This window comes from Haplochromis burtoni, unplaced genomic scaffold, assembly GCF_018398535.1.
Source record: "Haplochromis burtoni strain Fernald_Lab_line unplaced genomic scaffold, NCSU_Asbu1 Contig_392, whole genome shotgun sequence".
NCBI classification, from domain to species: domain Eukaryota; kingdom Metazoa; phylum Chordata; class Actinopteri; order Cichliformes; family Cichlidae; genus Haplochromis; species Haplochromis burtoni.
The window spans coordinates 231,981-246,743 of record NW_024582753.1 but is presented as its reverse complement, the minus strand read 5'-3'; the positions used below and the strand labels follow the sequence as shown (position 1 = coordinate 246,743).

Here is a 14,763-nt window from a genome sequence, read left to right as displayed (position 1 = left end):
GTGTGTGTGTGTGTGTGTGTGTGTGTGTGTGTGTGTGTGTGTGTGTGTGTGTGCACCCCAAACCCTTGCAGCTGAGCCAGAGGATCTGGTCTGGTTTCAGTCGCTCCGTCATAATATCCACAGTCACCGAGAAAGAATGCGTCTGCTGAAAATGTGCAGCTAAATTATCTAAACAAATTGGGTTTCTTTTGTGTCTGGGATCTACACACGGACACATTTAGATGAAAGACTTTGATTCTGGTTTTGAATGGGTTTCGCGTTTCTTTTGCCAAATATCAGAAGTGCGTGACGCAGAACTGCTACCGTAAAAAACGGTGTCTTATTTTTTCTTCGTCGCGCACTGTGTGGCCTTCTGTGGAAGCATATTACCTGGCATCAATAGGAAAACGGACTTCGGCGAAGCATGCAATCAAATATAGCAGAGTAAAGCCACATGGCGCACTAGATGCATCCTCATCTGAGTCATTAAGGCTATATTATTCCAGTTCACCGTATGTCATGTATTTCTTATAGTTTCTCCTGACACAGCCGTTTAGAGGCTCGGTTTATGTGGCTCACATTCTGAGGTTTAGGAAACACGTGCTGAAAAGCCACCGAGCCACACGGATCACAGCAGGTCAGGACTGAGACAGGGCCTGTGGCTTGGCTTGGGATCTTCCTGTGTATATCTGTGATCATAGAGCTACCACCTCATGCCAGACACTCTCATTACTGAATCGTAACATGACAAATGTCAGTGTGGTTGACGGCTCTGACTGGATGATTTCCGAGCAGGTCTCCTTCCTCCATAAAGCTCTGAAGGCTGCATTTAAGCTGTGAATTCAGCTGCGTCCAAGCTTTTATCTGTTCATTTTCTAGCTGACATTTTATGACACTCAAGGCTGTTTCAGTATACATCATCCGTGGGGAAAGGCGGGTTCATGCCAGTTGCACAACTCAAGCCTCCTCAGTGATCTCGGTGAGTCGACTGGTATTTTGTTTTTTTATGACATAAACATTTTGTCCAGTCCACAATAATTCATCACCAACCTTAAAACACTGTTCCTCTGTGGAGATAGTGAGTCTTACTCTGAACACCACAAATGCTGCGCAGTCACAGAAACCATAAATTTGCCCTGAATCTTGGATATTTCCTCCTAGCATTAAATAATATGAGCACATGGAAAACTCATACAGTCCATACAAACACCCAAGAAGCACAACTGATTTAAAAGCAAGCATTTTTTTTGTTTTAGTCTTTTAACAGGGAGGTCAGGGGTCAGGAACAACTCCTGGGCTGCTGTCCAGGAGCTTAGAGAGGGTCTTGCCCGAGGATCTTAAATTTGAACGTAGAGTAGTAACCACAGTGAGATGCTTGCTCCTAGCATATGTATTTAGGGGATATAAATACCTGCGGCATCAGTAAACAGGAGCAGGTCTCCTTCCCAGACCACTTAATAACAGCTTCCCATCTGAAATTTGTTATGTCAGTGAAATTGTATCCTTTAGCGACGGATGTCAACAGAGAGGTTTGTTCCAGGCGGGTGGGATGGGGAAAGCCGTTGGGTTTTGCAACAGTTGGCAGAGTACACTGTCTCCTCTATGCACAAATGCTTCAGAAAGCAGAACGTGGGGGAGATAGTCAAAAAGACAAAACACGAGGACGGAGAAGGAGCATCAAGACAGAATTTATAAGAGGGTGGGAGATAAAGATTTAAACTTTGAAAGGAGAGAGCAGTAACACATAAAAGAATATAAGCCAAACGAGCATATCCTTCCCTTTTACTAAGTTTAATGACAAATCACTGTAAATATAGGCAGGCTTGTGTAAAATGTAACAGTGAACATAATGAACCCTTAAATAAGTGAAAGCCTTTTCTGAATGTTCGTATCACTTAACCGAGAGGAACAGACGCACATTATTTCATTCTTCTTCTTTTTTCTTCTTTTTTTCTTAGCGCGCCCCTGTACTCATGAGGAGTTTATCAGAAGTTTCAGATTTTTTAGGCCAGGAGATGCTCATCATCCCCTCACATCCAGGAATATTCAGCGAGCATGTGGAGAAGCAGGTCAGCCATAGAAATAAAGTAGACAGAGACACAGACAGAGATGGAGAAAGAGGGGAAAATCTGAGGTGGAAGAAAGTAGCATGTAATCTTGGTGATTTTCCCTGGCTTCCATCGCCCCTGTTCTTTACACACACACACACGCAAACAGATGGACACTATGAGCTCTTTTCACAGCTAAAGCTGTTATAACCAAGACACTGAAAGTCAAAGAAAGAAAAACACAACCAAAGTGAAAGATCACATTTTCTTCCTGCCCCAGCAGCGACCACTTGCAGAGAGCAGTGGGTGAATGGGTTTCTTTCATTGGAGGAGATGATCATAACCGCTGAACTGTGAGTGTCCTGCTATTGACATATGACCCATGGAGGTTTTACACCTCAACTGGCCCCCCAATTCTCAGATTGTACTCAGCTGAGCCCAAAGCAACATGGTAACGTAAAGAAAAATCCTTTGATTACTTATTTCCAAAAGCGTAAGAAAACCCTTTACTGTGGATTTTAGTGAAGCATTTTATTAAGCTTTGTGGTATTGAAAGATTATATAACAAAAGACAATTACTACTGTAAAGACACAGAAATTAAGTTCTTTATCGTCCCTCTGGATTCTTTGCTAGCTTTGTGTTAGCACAATGGTGTCTGTGCAGGTGCTTGCAACAAGCCAAAGTTGTGTTAGCAGTATAATGCAGTTGTTTCTGTCATAGATACAGTTTGTATTTTACCTTTTCGGGCATTAAAAATAATGCCCATATTGCCAGTCCTAAAAGGTTGCAAACCAATCCAACATTTTCCTCCTACTGCAAATGACTTGAAATCAGCTGATTTTAGAGTGCAAGAAGAAAAAAAAGAAAGTTCCTTTATGTCTTTTGTGCATTATATTGCTCAGTAACGCTTGGAAAACATTAACCCCAACACTGGTTGTCAGCCGTGCAAATTCTTCATTTCACTTCGAAGAAATTCGAGATTCAAGATTCTTTCAAGATTCAAAGAAAAGAAAATTCTGCCTACAGTTACACTTTGGGCTCTGAAAACGTAATCTGCTCGTTAGTGATGGTGAAGAGAGAAAGTTTCAATGAAGCGTTACTATAGAAATGTATTAGTGAGACTTTTTAATAATTTACCCTTCATACAGTGTGTAACTAATGACTTCATTAATTATTTATAGGTCATTTACTAATGTCTTGTAGGTTATAAGCTATTAATCTTTAACTTTTGGGGTGTGCGGAAGAAAAAAAAACTCTGTGGTAAATTGGCATTGGTAAATTTTTTATTAACCACTATTAAAGCCATTATCTACAATACTTTACAGAGAGTCTCCTGCTAGAGAGCGATGCTATTATTTTTCAGCCCTAAAAACTGCAAACATACTTTTCTGATAGACCCCACAGTTCCTACTACTAGAGGACAAACTAATTCTTTCTGCTCATGTAGTAAATCAGCCATGACGAATCTGCGGGGAGCTGGACTTGGAAAGCTCTGTGTCTAAGCTCTATGTGAATGAAAACATCACGTACACTTTAATTAGATCAGTTAGATTTACTGTAGGATGGAGTAGCAGCGCAGGCTCTCGTTTCTTTTAAGTTATTCAAGTGGAAGATTCTCTCACCAACAACTGTTGAGTTTGTAAGATATTAAACACCGCGAACAGAAGCAGGTGAAGATGTGCGTCTGTGATTTACAGGTGGCCAATAATGTCTCCGTTTCACCCACTGTCTGCGAAAGTGTAGCTGTCTTCACCTTCAGCTCTGAGACAGTCTGGGTTTCTTGACAGCTATACAGTCTCCAGATGGATGTACGCTTGTCTATGAAAATCAAAGTGAGGTCAAGGGTGTTGGAAAGGAGATAAGAGAATATTTGGCCACGATTGGCTCTCTCTACCTTCCAGCGAATAAATCCATGATGTGCCCCAAGGAGGGCCTCGCCCTCTGTGTCCTCTTGAGTATAGGCTTTAAAGCTACAGGGGCAATAGTTGGGGTGAACAGACAGGGTGTTAATCAGATAACTCTCAGCTTCAGTAGAGATCACTAGAGCGCCACGGGGATGCTGAAAGAGAGAGGCCATGTTCCTGTGAGCAGCAGAAGCTTTTTAAGATTTAGTTAGCTTAGTATACTTTTCAGTGCCTTATCTCTCTACGCAAACCTGCCATCCAGCTCAGCAAGATCCTAGATAAGTGCAAATGTTGTTTTCATCAGAGCGTTCAAGCCAAAACAAACAATAAGACGCTGGGGTTGACAACAAATGTCCAACTTTAGCATGCCAAAAGCATGGATGTCTAAAGAGACAGGTTAACTTAAGACCATGACTTGCTGCTACACCAAAACCAGCCATCCATCTATGATGAATAGCAAACAATAAAGCTCGCAGTGAGGTAAGCCTTTTTGGACACAGAGAATATAATTTATATATAAACAGAAGAAAACAAGTCTGAAATCCCACATTTCAGCTGACAGGCAACAGGTGATTTAAAGAAGCCCACTACAAATGCAGTTGTAAATTGTATTATATGCAGGTGCACTGCCAAATTCTCACCCAAACGACTGCAGCCTACTTGAAGTATGATTGTTTCAATATGCTCATATTTTTAGACTCCGTTCCATAATTCAAAAAAAAAAGAAAGAAAGCGGTGAAATCCCGAGCCGTCTGCGGCGGGAGCATACGTTTCTAATTCCAAATCAATCACGGCGAGTTTATCAGATGGCCGAGTTATTTTACCATAAACCCATTGGTAATGAGCCATGCAAAGGGTTTTAATCTGTCTCCTTTCATATCTCAGCTGCTGAGATGTGCGAGTTTTGCTCGGTTTGGTGCTATTTTTTTCAGGCTTTGGTGTTTGCTTTATGCATTCATGCTCTGCTAGTTGCGTGAAACGGAGCTTTTGATTTCACATGATCTGTACACACAGAAGCTCTTTAGCGTGTTGCTTTTATGTTTGCTTTTGTTTGATAAACACTTTGATTGCTGTGTTTTGTTGTGGTATTCTTCCACGGTAACTTTTTTTTAAAAGGCAATTTAACGCAATCAAGCGGACCCGTGCAATCAAAATAACAGAAAGCACTTTTTGTGCTAAACATTCGAGCATCTGCGCCGCACTCGGCGACATCACCTGTCAATCGACTAGTGCGGCTCGTACTGCAGCATCCTTTTTTATCCTTCTTAAAAAGTGTAAAATGCTCGTGAACTATAACGCCGGACAAAGACTGTTATTCCTCGTGACGCACTCGTAACGCCTCACACGCCAAATTCAGAGAAGTCAGTGATGAGGGCACCAGAGAGTAGCTCCAACCATGTAAACACCTCCCCCTCATCCTCCCCAGAGAGCGACCTCAAGCGAGTACACCCAGGGCCTCCTGGGCCTGGGAGGAAATGAGAGGAGGAGGAGGGAAGTGAAAGGCTCACAAAGAGAGAGACAGAGTGAGGTGAGATAGGGAGCGGCAGAGCACACCAAGCAAGATCAAAGACAAAGGTTCTGCGCCGCGGCGGCCAAAATAAGCATATCAGTGGTGGGGCTTTCAGTAAAAGTTGTTGTCTTTAGGGTTCTAATTTGGTATGCTGCTGTTTCATTGTTCTCCAGCCTCTCTAGTAAATTTTGGATACTTTTCGGTGACTGTGGGCTGAGGCAGGCAACCCTGAACTCTTCCGATTCGTCTGACTACAGAGAGCCATAAAGCATGCGCTCTGAAGGGAGAGGCGCATCGGAGACTCAGGTGGAGATTAGAGCCCAGCTCCACTTTGTCTCTCCACATGAGGCGCAGAGAGTATGTCATCATTATTTCTCAAGGCTGCTCCAGCTCTCTCATCCAACTGAGCCAGGAGTCCTTGTCTAAAAACAGCAGCAGACATATTGATTGGAAATCTGTTCAGCGACATCAGAGCACTTACTGTTTACACTCTATACTTTATTTCTTTTTTTTTTGTGGCACTAAAAAATTTTTAAAAAAATAGAAAGCTAATTTACTCCTTCTAATTCAATCTCATCAGTAGTGATTCAGTAGGTTCATTCAGGGATGGGACAATGTGGAAGTGGGTGCACATGGAGCCAGGGGGTAAACTGAAACAAACAAAAAACAGCACAAGATTTAATATTTTTGTATTGAAATGATTTAAGCATACAACACACTATGACAAAATTGGTAAATCTGTCTATTTAAATGTATTGTAGTCTCAGAAAAACATGCACCGCAGAGACCTGATCCCTAAACAACAGAGTAGCTTTTCTCTAAATGGGAACACACTGACAACGTAATAAGATAATAGTGCTTTTTAACAGCAAAAGAATTGACACAGACCTTTTGCACTATTTTTACATCATCAAGGCTCCTCGTGTCTGCAGGCAGCACTCACTCGCAGACTGAGAGGTGAACTGTTGGTCAGAAATGCCTGTCTATAGCTTGCTTACTCTTAATCCACTCTTTGGCAGCTGAATAGCCCGGCAATCTTGTTGGGGGGAGGGGGAGAAAATTAAATCAAACTAAAAATAGTAAAGTGGGAGAGACAGAAATAAGACTTTTAGGGTTAGGCATGTGTCACCTACCATTACGCTCCTCATCTATTATTTCTCTCATGATTATCTCTAGCCATGACTCCACGTCCAAAATCAATGAAGTGAATTTCGTGGGATCGCTGTTCACCTCAGCAGTGTGAGGAGATCACCACACATCGGTGCTCTGCAGCTGTTGCAGGGCAGCTGTAAAAAAACCTCAGTTCTCAGGGTAAACTCGGCTTTGTCTTAAACACCCCCCCCCACCCCACCCCACCCCCTTTTTATTCTTCTCTCCAACTCCTCTGTCAGCTGAGGAGACTGAGCGATTCCACATGGGAAAGCCTGGGGCTTCACAGATCAGCCTAACTGTGGGGATGAAATATACTGTCTGTACATATCATCACATCATTAGGCCCAAAGGGATCCCTGCAATGGATTAGAAGCTGTCTACCTGCAAGGCTCAGATGAATTTATGAAGCACTTTATCACGATGAAGCATGAGCGGAACGCTTTGTCTCTTTCCATTTGTGTTTATCTGTGGGAATAAGGATCGCGTCTCCCTCGGTTTCGCTCGCTCTCTTTCACTTACTCCATGCTGAATTCTCTGTCTGTGTCATTTTATGCGCGTGTGCGTTCCGACCTTTCACGCCCCCCTCCCTCCCTATTTTTGACACTGCTGGTGATTAGCACAAGATAAGTGACGCTGTGTCAGAGCCTCTCCGTCCAGCCGCTCGAGCTGTGTGTGGGAGGCAGCAAATTGTCCATTAAGTGTTTCTGCTGAGGCCGAGAGAAGATTTGATATAGTGGGGAAACAAAAGTAATATGTACCAGGAAATTCAATTGTCTCTCTCCGGCAAGTTTGAGCTTTAGTTCGGCTTCCCCACCAAATCAATTTCACATGAAAGTACGAGGTCAGATGAGGTTTAACTGTGAGTCCTCCTCGCAGCTAGTCTCCTTTTACTCACTCCGAGGTAGTGTACAGATTGGGTGGCGATTCGATTTTTGTGTGTTTACATGAAAGAACTTGTGTGACTCAGGCAAACTTCCTCACGTGCTGCCGAGAGTCTCGGGGCCACAATAGAAGGAAACTTCCTCTTCTCTCTCACAAAACCCGATGTGGTACTACAGGAGGTACGAGCAAGCACAGGAAACAATCACCTTCGCTACAGTGTGAAGGTCCTTGACCCTAACACAGCTGCAGCTAGCACGTGTCGTGAAAGTAAGGGGAGTTCAGGAAGGTGCCCTCCACTTCTTCAGTATCAAGAGACTTCGAGCGGCAGAGCAGAAGTCACTGCCAGGAACCTGTTGTTGCAACCTTAAGTATGGAGGTCACGTACGGAGGCCGGGGTGAGGTGAAGTCTCTTGCTCTCTCTCGCTGTCAGGTGTTTGCCAGTCAGGCCTGATTTGACTACAGGGGATCGTGTTTCGACAGCAGGAACCTCCAAGAGGCTCTCAGGCCTCGAGGCTCCGCATCTCTCCAGACCACAGGGCATCCTCTGTTCTCTAAGGAAGCCCGGCTGTTATCGAACCCCAGTGCACAGCACTATCCCGTAACAATGCTAACTAAATCCCCAGTGCAGTTCAGGTTCACACTGAACTCTTAGAAAAGCCAAATGAAGTCATATCAGGCGTGCTTGTATTACTGGATAAAAAGAAGCCAATTTGTAAGTAAGTAACAGTGAGGTATAGCAACTATGCTGTCGCTATATCAGTGCTTGTATATACTGTACCCTCCAAATTACATCAGCAGCAGAGTGAATATGATGTTTTTGCTACCTAAGCCATTGGATTGGATTCTTTAAAGATGAAAGTAAAACATAACTACAGACCAGCTTTACTTTTTCTTCATTTATTATGTCTTTATATGTAGATAAAATAGTACATGTAGCCTCTGTTCTGAAAAGTAAAGCAAATCAGTGTGACCTAAACTTGTATTCATTCTAATGACCTTTCTGGTTGCAAAAAGAAGTCCAGCAAACACTCTCCTGATGAGTTTACGGTCTTAATCACAAATTACACAAATTAAGTCTAATTTAATACAATATAATGTTAATTTTGGAAATAATACGCCTAGTTAGAGAACCTTTGTGTGATTTAAGGCGTGGTCAATTTGTTATTTTAAAAGCTGCAAGTACCGACAGCAGTAGTGTTAAATTTGCATACGCCGGTATATTCAGGATGTATACTAGAGCTGCCTCCATTACCACCTTCTAGCAGGTTGAAAAACATCTTCCACAACAGTTGATACAGACTGGTTATTTTAGCGAGGTCAACGTTTATTCAGCCCGGAGTCACACCCAACGGAGGCAGGGATTTAGCAATTAGCCACTTTCCCTGCCAAGACACACTGGCAGGCCCTCACAAAGGTGAATTGTCCATAGAGCTGTTCACCTTGGCTGGCATCACAGTAAAGTGCAGTCATATTTTTGTGTCACTCTCACACCTGCCTGAAATAGATCTCCCAGCCACCCAGTCTGGAGTATAGGTCCTGACAGGTCCAGGCTGCGGTTTGCCGATTGCGTTGGCAGGGAAGCTTAATAAAGGATGCCACTCTGTTTAACTAAGCCTAGCAGGGCACGTGTTTTTTGTTTCCCTCGTTCTTTTTTTTCAGCAGGGGAATATTTGGAGCTCAGTTTTCCACTGTTTTTGTTTATTCACGAGAGGGTATCCTCCCAGCTTTCCATTATTAACCTGGGCAACTGAAAAAAAGAAAAAAAAAGTTTCCAGTGCTGTTGAGAGGGAAGCCAGGCCACTTTGCTTTCGTTATTGTAACATTACATGGAATCTTCTTTTTAACAATAGCATATAGCGATCACGAAAGTGGAAAAATAGCCCTCTGGCACTCTTTTTCAAAGGTTACACTTAGAGTTACAAGGTTTGCTGAAGAAATCTTATAATCCACACTTGCCTGCCCACGTTGTGCAACAGAAGAATTTTTTAAGCCAAATTTCATTTAGAACTAAATGTTCCTCCGAATGCTTGACAAGCTTCCCCACTGCTGCATATTTGTGGTTATCTAGTCACCTCAAGGACGGTAAGACAGAGTCAAAAATGTATTAAAGGAAAAACAGAGAGATAATTCTTTCTGGTTCATTTTTTCTCAAAAAAAAAAAAGATACATAAGCTCAGGACAGAAAAGTAAAAATAAAAGTCTTTAGCTAAAACTGGATCATTTCAACTAATTTTGTTTTTTTAAAAGATGCGTGACATGCGAGACCTTTGGTTCTCTCAAAAACATTACCTGTGAGTTTTCTTTAAAAGGTCTTTGTTTCCCAGAACTTGTCACAACTAAATAGTGACATGAGTATTAAGATGCTATAAATAGCATCTTGGTGTTGTCTTGTGGTGCAACAGTTGGCCACATCCTGCTTCTAAAATTCTCACGTTGCTGACAGAGTACATAAATGAAACACATGGGCCAGTGTTTTACCTTTCTTTTCTCTGTCACTATTTCTTCAGAATGGAACATCTTTGTGCTTGCCAATGGAAAGTATTAGTTGATAAAGGGCATCAAAATAACACTGCAGTTAATATGTGGGAGGAAGAGACGTCACGATTTTTTTTCTTTTTCTTTTTTTGAACAGTGACTGAAATCAAGAAAAAGAAGTCACCACTTTTAATCTCAGAAATATGAATGATATATTTCTGCTGCTGAACCGTCGGGTTTTCCCACCTCTTCTTAAGAACTAGCTGGCGATGTTTTCTCACCTCTCTGTGATCATTTCGTTGTGCATACATGTGCTTGCACTTCCTTCGTGTCCTGCAATGGTGGATCTAAAAATAACCACAGCATGTAAATGCTTGTTTAGCCCGGAGCGGAACAGGGTTGAAAACAGCCAACACTGTTGGCACAGGTTGAGTTTTTCCAATGGGAGTTCCTCCTGTTCAGGGAGGGGAGTCCCAACCAACTTGTGTGTGTGTGCGTGTGCATGCTTGTTTGTGTGTGTGAAAAGGTGGGCGTTTGCATACATAAAACAAGGACAGCTATTATTGTAGAGCCTGTGTGTCTTTTAAATCAAACATTATTTATGTCTTCAGCCTTCTTTCCTTGGTGGTTCTGCCATTTGTTCTGCATGGATCAGTTCAGCAAAACGTTTTTTTATTAGCACCTCAGCCATCAACATCACACTTAACTGAAATCAAGCAGCAGTTAAATGATATAGTACAAAAGGAGCTCCAAATAAGTTTTTCTCAGTTTTGTTTTTATCTTGATCTATGCTGATGCTTCATAATTCACCAAACAGTACGCAGTGATAACAAACGTGGGCCCACTCTGAACTTCAAAGTGGGTGGACTTCCTGTCTCGGCTCCGATGGTGGTTCTAGCAGACTCAGACTGCATCGGCCTGTCTTATCAAGGCGAGCTCTGTGACTATGAGGCTTCTTGTTTTTGTCGAGCAACAGGTCTCAGGGTCCTCGCCATCTTCTCAGTCACTTCCCTCTGTTTTGCCAAAGAACACAGAGAAGATAAAGGCAGGGGACTGATCTCTGTCTGCCCGACTGTGGGAAAAGCGCGGGCACAGGAACTGGTGCAGGAAACACAAGACGATGACTAAAAACAGGGATATTCACATGGAGCCGAAATGAGTTGTTAATGACATTGATATGTTTGGACTGTGGCTTCTGATGTCCATGATGTCCTGATGTCAAGTATGCAGTGTAGTGTTGCTGTCTGAGATGTTGTCATGTTTAAAGTTTAAAGCGTTTGCTAATAAGAAAACATTAGAGTAGCTAGGAAGACTTCAGCCAAAAGAGGATTTGCCAACACGTGTAATTTATATTTGACACTATGGCTCTGTCCTTCCATCATAACAGAGCAGGTATCCAAGGCAACAGACAGGTCACAGATTTGGGGCGGAGGGCGTTGCAAAGTGGCTTGCAGGGCAAACAGCGGGAATTGTATGCAGGATGCAGCTGAGTCATGAGGTGATACTGAAATCAGACGTTAGCAGATTATATACCAGGCTAACCTTAAAAAATATGAAAGTATGAACTCCCATATTTTCTGTGAAATGTATGTTTTTTTCTTTATACATTTAGACATTACTTGTTCCTAACCATGGTACTTTGACTTAACATAATAATATGGAAATGTTTGATATACAAGCACAGAATTGAAATAATAAAGATCTCAAAACCGTTTATGGCGTTAGGATCTGTCGAGATTAGGTAATACAACCCGAGTGGGTCACTGTCTTGTAATTGAGCTTTGTAGTAGCTGTTGTTGTTGGGTCTTTTTTCTTTTTTGTGGCAGAAATGAATAAAAACAAAAGTGATCAACTACTGCACTTGGAGACTTCAAAAGCCGCAAAAGCCAATATCCCCTGATCTTCACTCTATAAAATGAGTCATGCCCTAGAAAATAAACCTATTTATTAACCTAGGTGATTTCTTCAGGGTTTTACCTTCAGACTTTAGAAAGCCCCATCAAAGATATATGAGACATTTAAAAAGATATGTATTAACCATGAAAAGTAAGTATAGCTCTTGAATATCACTTGAAATCTGACTGGAGCATCTGGTCCCCTGAGGTTCTGGGGCTCTGACTCCAACCTTTGTCAGTGTTCAAACAAACAACCCCTCAAGGCCAGTATTTTCATGAAATGTAATAATGCTTTAGCGTGTCATTAAATGGCAGCAGTTAATAAAGATCTCCTCTTTCTCTTTTGTTTCCACAGTTAATGAGATCATCAGGAACGACCTCTCCAGCATCTCGGTGCACACTCACGCATAGACCATTTGAGTCTCCTGCAGCAGCAGCACATACACGTCCAAAAGCAGCATCAACAAACAAGGACAAAAACAGCCAGAGATCCAGATTATAAAGAATAAAAGTTTGACCAGGATCTCCCACCTAACTAACGATGCCACCCGCTCCTCTTCAGTCTCAGACTCTCTGCAGGCTCACATTGACAATCACTGGCAAGCTCCATTTGAATAAACAGGTGAATGTTATATTTACAGAAACGAAAAAAGGGAAGTGATATATCAGGGGCAAAGTATACGATTACACTTGCCTTAATTCGCAGCTGATGTTTAGTGGACCAAACAACTCATAGAGACTGAGTTATTTTCTGTCGTTAACAAATGACAATCTTCATTTCGAGTGTGATCTGTATGTTAATGCATGGACAAGCTAATGGGACAATAAGTGTCAAGCTTCATCACTTTGGTTCATTTGTCTGCACAGTCAGTCCGCATCAACCAACTCGGTGCCTTACAGCAGTGCTATTGACAGCAAGCAGCAGCAGCAGTCAGGCAAATGCAAACGGTTCAGTGTAAAAACCCGACTGAAGTTTTCTATGACATTTTTTGTATTATTTCAATTATTTGTTTACAGGGAAACAAAAAGGCTGGAACATCTATAGGAAGCATGTCAACTGATTCGAATTTTGTTTTTGCCTGCTTCCTTATTATCTTTGTTCATTTATACGGAATTTTATGTATGATATTCTTTTGTATAAACATGTATTTGAAAATATGTATGCCTTATGCTCATATCATGCAGTTTGTTATCCCCCCGCCCCCTCCCCTGTCTTTCCCTGATATGATTTTGTAGCATTTCTGCTACCCTTCACCTTTACTTTTTCACCTTGGTGCCTATTTCCTCATCATCCTTTCCTGGTCTTCCAGTTTTCCACCCAGATCATGACATAATGATGCAAGGACAATCAGAGGATTTTTTTTAAAGTACATATCCTATCAAAATTCCTGGTTTACAGGAGCTTAATAAGGCAGGTATCAGTTTTATTCTTTCCCAGCTGAGAGATTGTTGAACAAAGGTAAATGTACCTGCTGGATTTAAAGGGGAATACTTTTATAGATTTGTCTGTTACTTGTTGCTCTGCAGGTTTGCATGTAAATAGGCACAGGGATAATCTATACCACGGGCTCAGTTTTCCTCATCATCTAGGTGATTTCACTGAGGAGCTGACAGGACTGTTACTTACAGCTGGCAATAATTGATCTGAGTAGACCAAAGGATTTTATCTTTGGTGAAATTATTGTCAAAGTTTTTTTTTTCTCTGACTGAGACTTTAGCATAGGATGGTTCCATCATACGAAAAAAAAGACATGCACTTTACCGTAAACACAGAGCCGATTTTCTTGCCTCCAGACCAAATATTGTAGACTGATTTCCACTGTAGTGTCATAAACGCGCTTCTGTCAACTCTTCACATAAACGCAGTCTTTTCCATGTCGTCTGGCTTTTGGAGCATGCACACTGTACTGATGTTGGGGATCATTTAGCTGATAGTAGCTTCCAGGATAGCTTTCCTAATACATTTTTCAACATATATTATAATAGCATGGCTAAACTCTATCAATAAGGTTTGTATTTTGTGCCTTACTACCTTTCTTGGCTACAAAATTGTTGCAACTCTCTAATGCTTTTCTGTGTAGGCACAAGGTGAAATATATTTCTCTTTAATATTAAATATTTATGAAAAAAAATGAAATGTGTTTTAAGTGCATTTAATGTGTTCTCAAAAATGACCTAATAAATGGCATATTGGTGACCATAAGTAACAAATGTCCCAGTGTTATATTTGTGAGTAAGTTGATTGTTGAAAAAAAAAAAGTTAACAAATATTTGATAATAAAGTAAAAAAAAAAGAGAAAAGCATTGTGTTGAGTAGTAGCGTCCCTATTTCCTTTAACCTGTTTGAATTGAATAAAGAAGTAATTAAAACATTCAAAAATTATTTTCTTTTAAAAATTTCTTTCTAAATTTTGTAAGACTAGCAAAGCACCAGCCCAGCAATTAAATCACTGGACGTCTGTGAGAGGAAAAACTGTGCATTCTAACACTGATTTTGAAATTCAGATCTTGCAAGTTTTCTCTTTGCCAACACTGCAGGATAAAATGCAACAAGCTGCTGATATGCCAAGTACAAGCAGAGACATGCGTGTTTTCCAGTGAGTATTGTTAGCGGTGGGTAGTTAGAAGCGAACCAGCTCCTCGTCATGGGATCTGTGCCACGCTCCTGTGTACCACCTGCCAGTCCTCCAGACTTTTTCCGTTCAGCAAAGTTATGAAGCGCCCATCCCCATAGTAACAGAAGGCAGGCCTAGGCGGTGCTCCCCTGTTTGACCGAGGTAAGCCCAAAATAGAGCCACTATTTACAGATACAGTCACGCCCCTTTTTCCTGGCACCCTGTCCTTCTTACCTTAGTCTTCCTCTCGCAGCGCCATACCCTTTGACACAGTGGCGCAATGACTCCGGGCTATGGTTTCC

The 14,763-nt window shown here is 41.7% G+C and overlaps 1 protein-coding gene across 2 annotated transcripts in view; it reads left to right on the top strand.

Moving 5' to 3' along the window:
* Nucleotides 1-14,046, top strand: part of LOC102288951 (nuclear factor of activated T-cells, cytoplasmic 1) — a 61,080-nt gene extending 47,034 nt beyond the window's left edge. For both annotated transcript variants that reach the window (XM_005944150.3, XM_042212747.1), the window contains exon 10: nucleotides 12,202-14,046. In XM_005944150.3, coding sequence (XP_005944212.1) covers nucleotides 12,202-12,257 — 56 coding nt within the window. In that variant the 3' untranslated portion in view covers nucleotides 12,258-14,046. The remainder of the gene's footprint in view (nucleotides 1-12,201) is intronic.
* The last annotated feature ends 717 nt before the right edge of the window (nucleotides 14,047-14,763 follow it).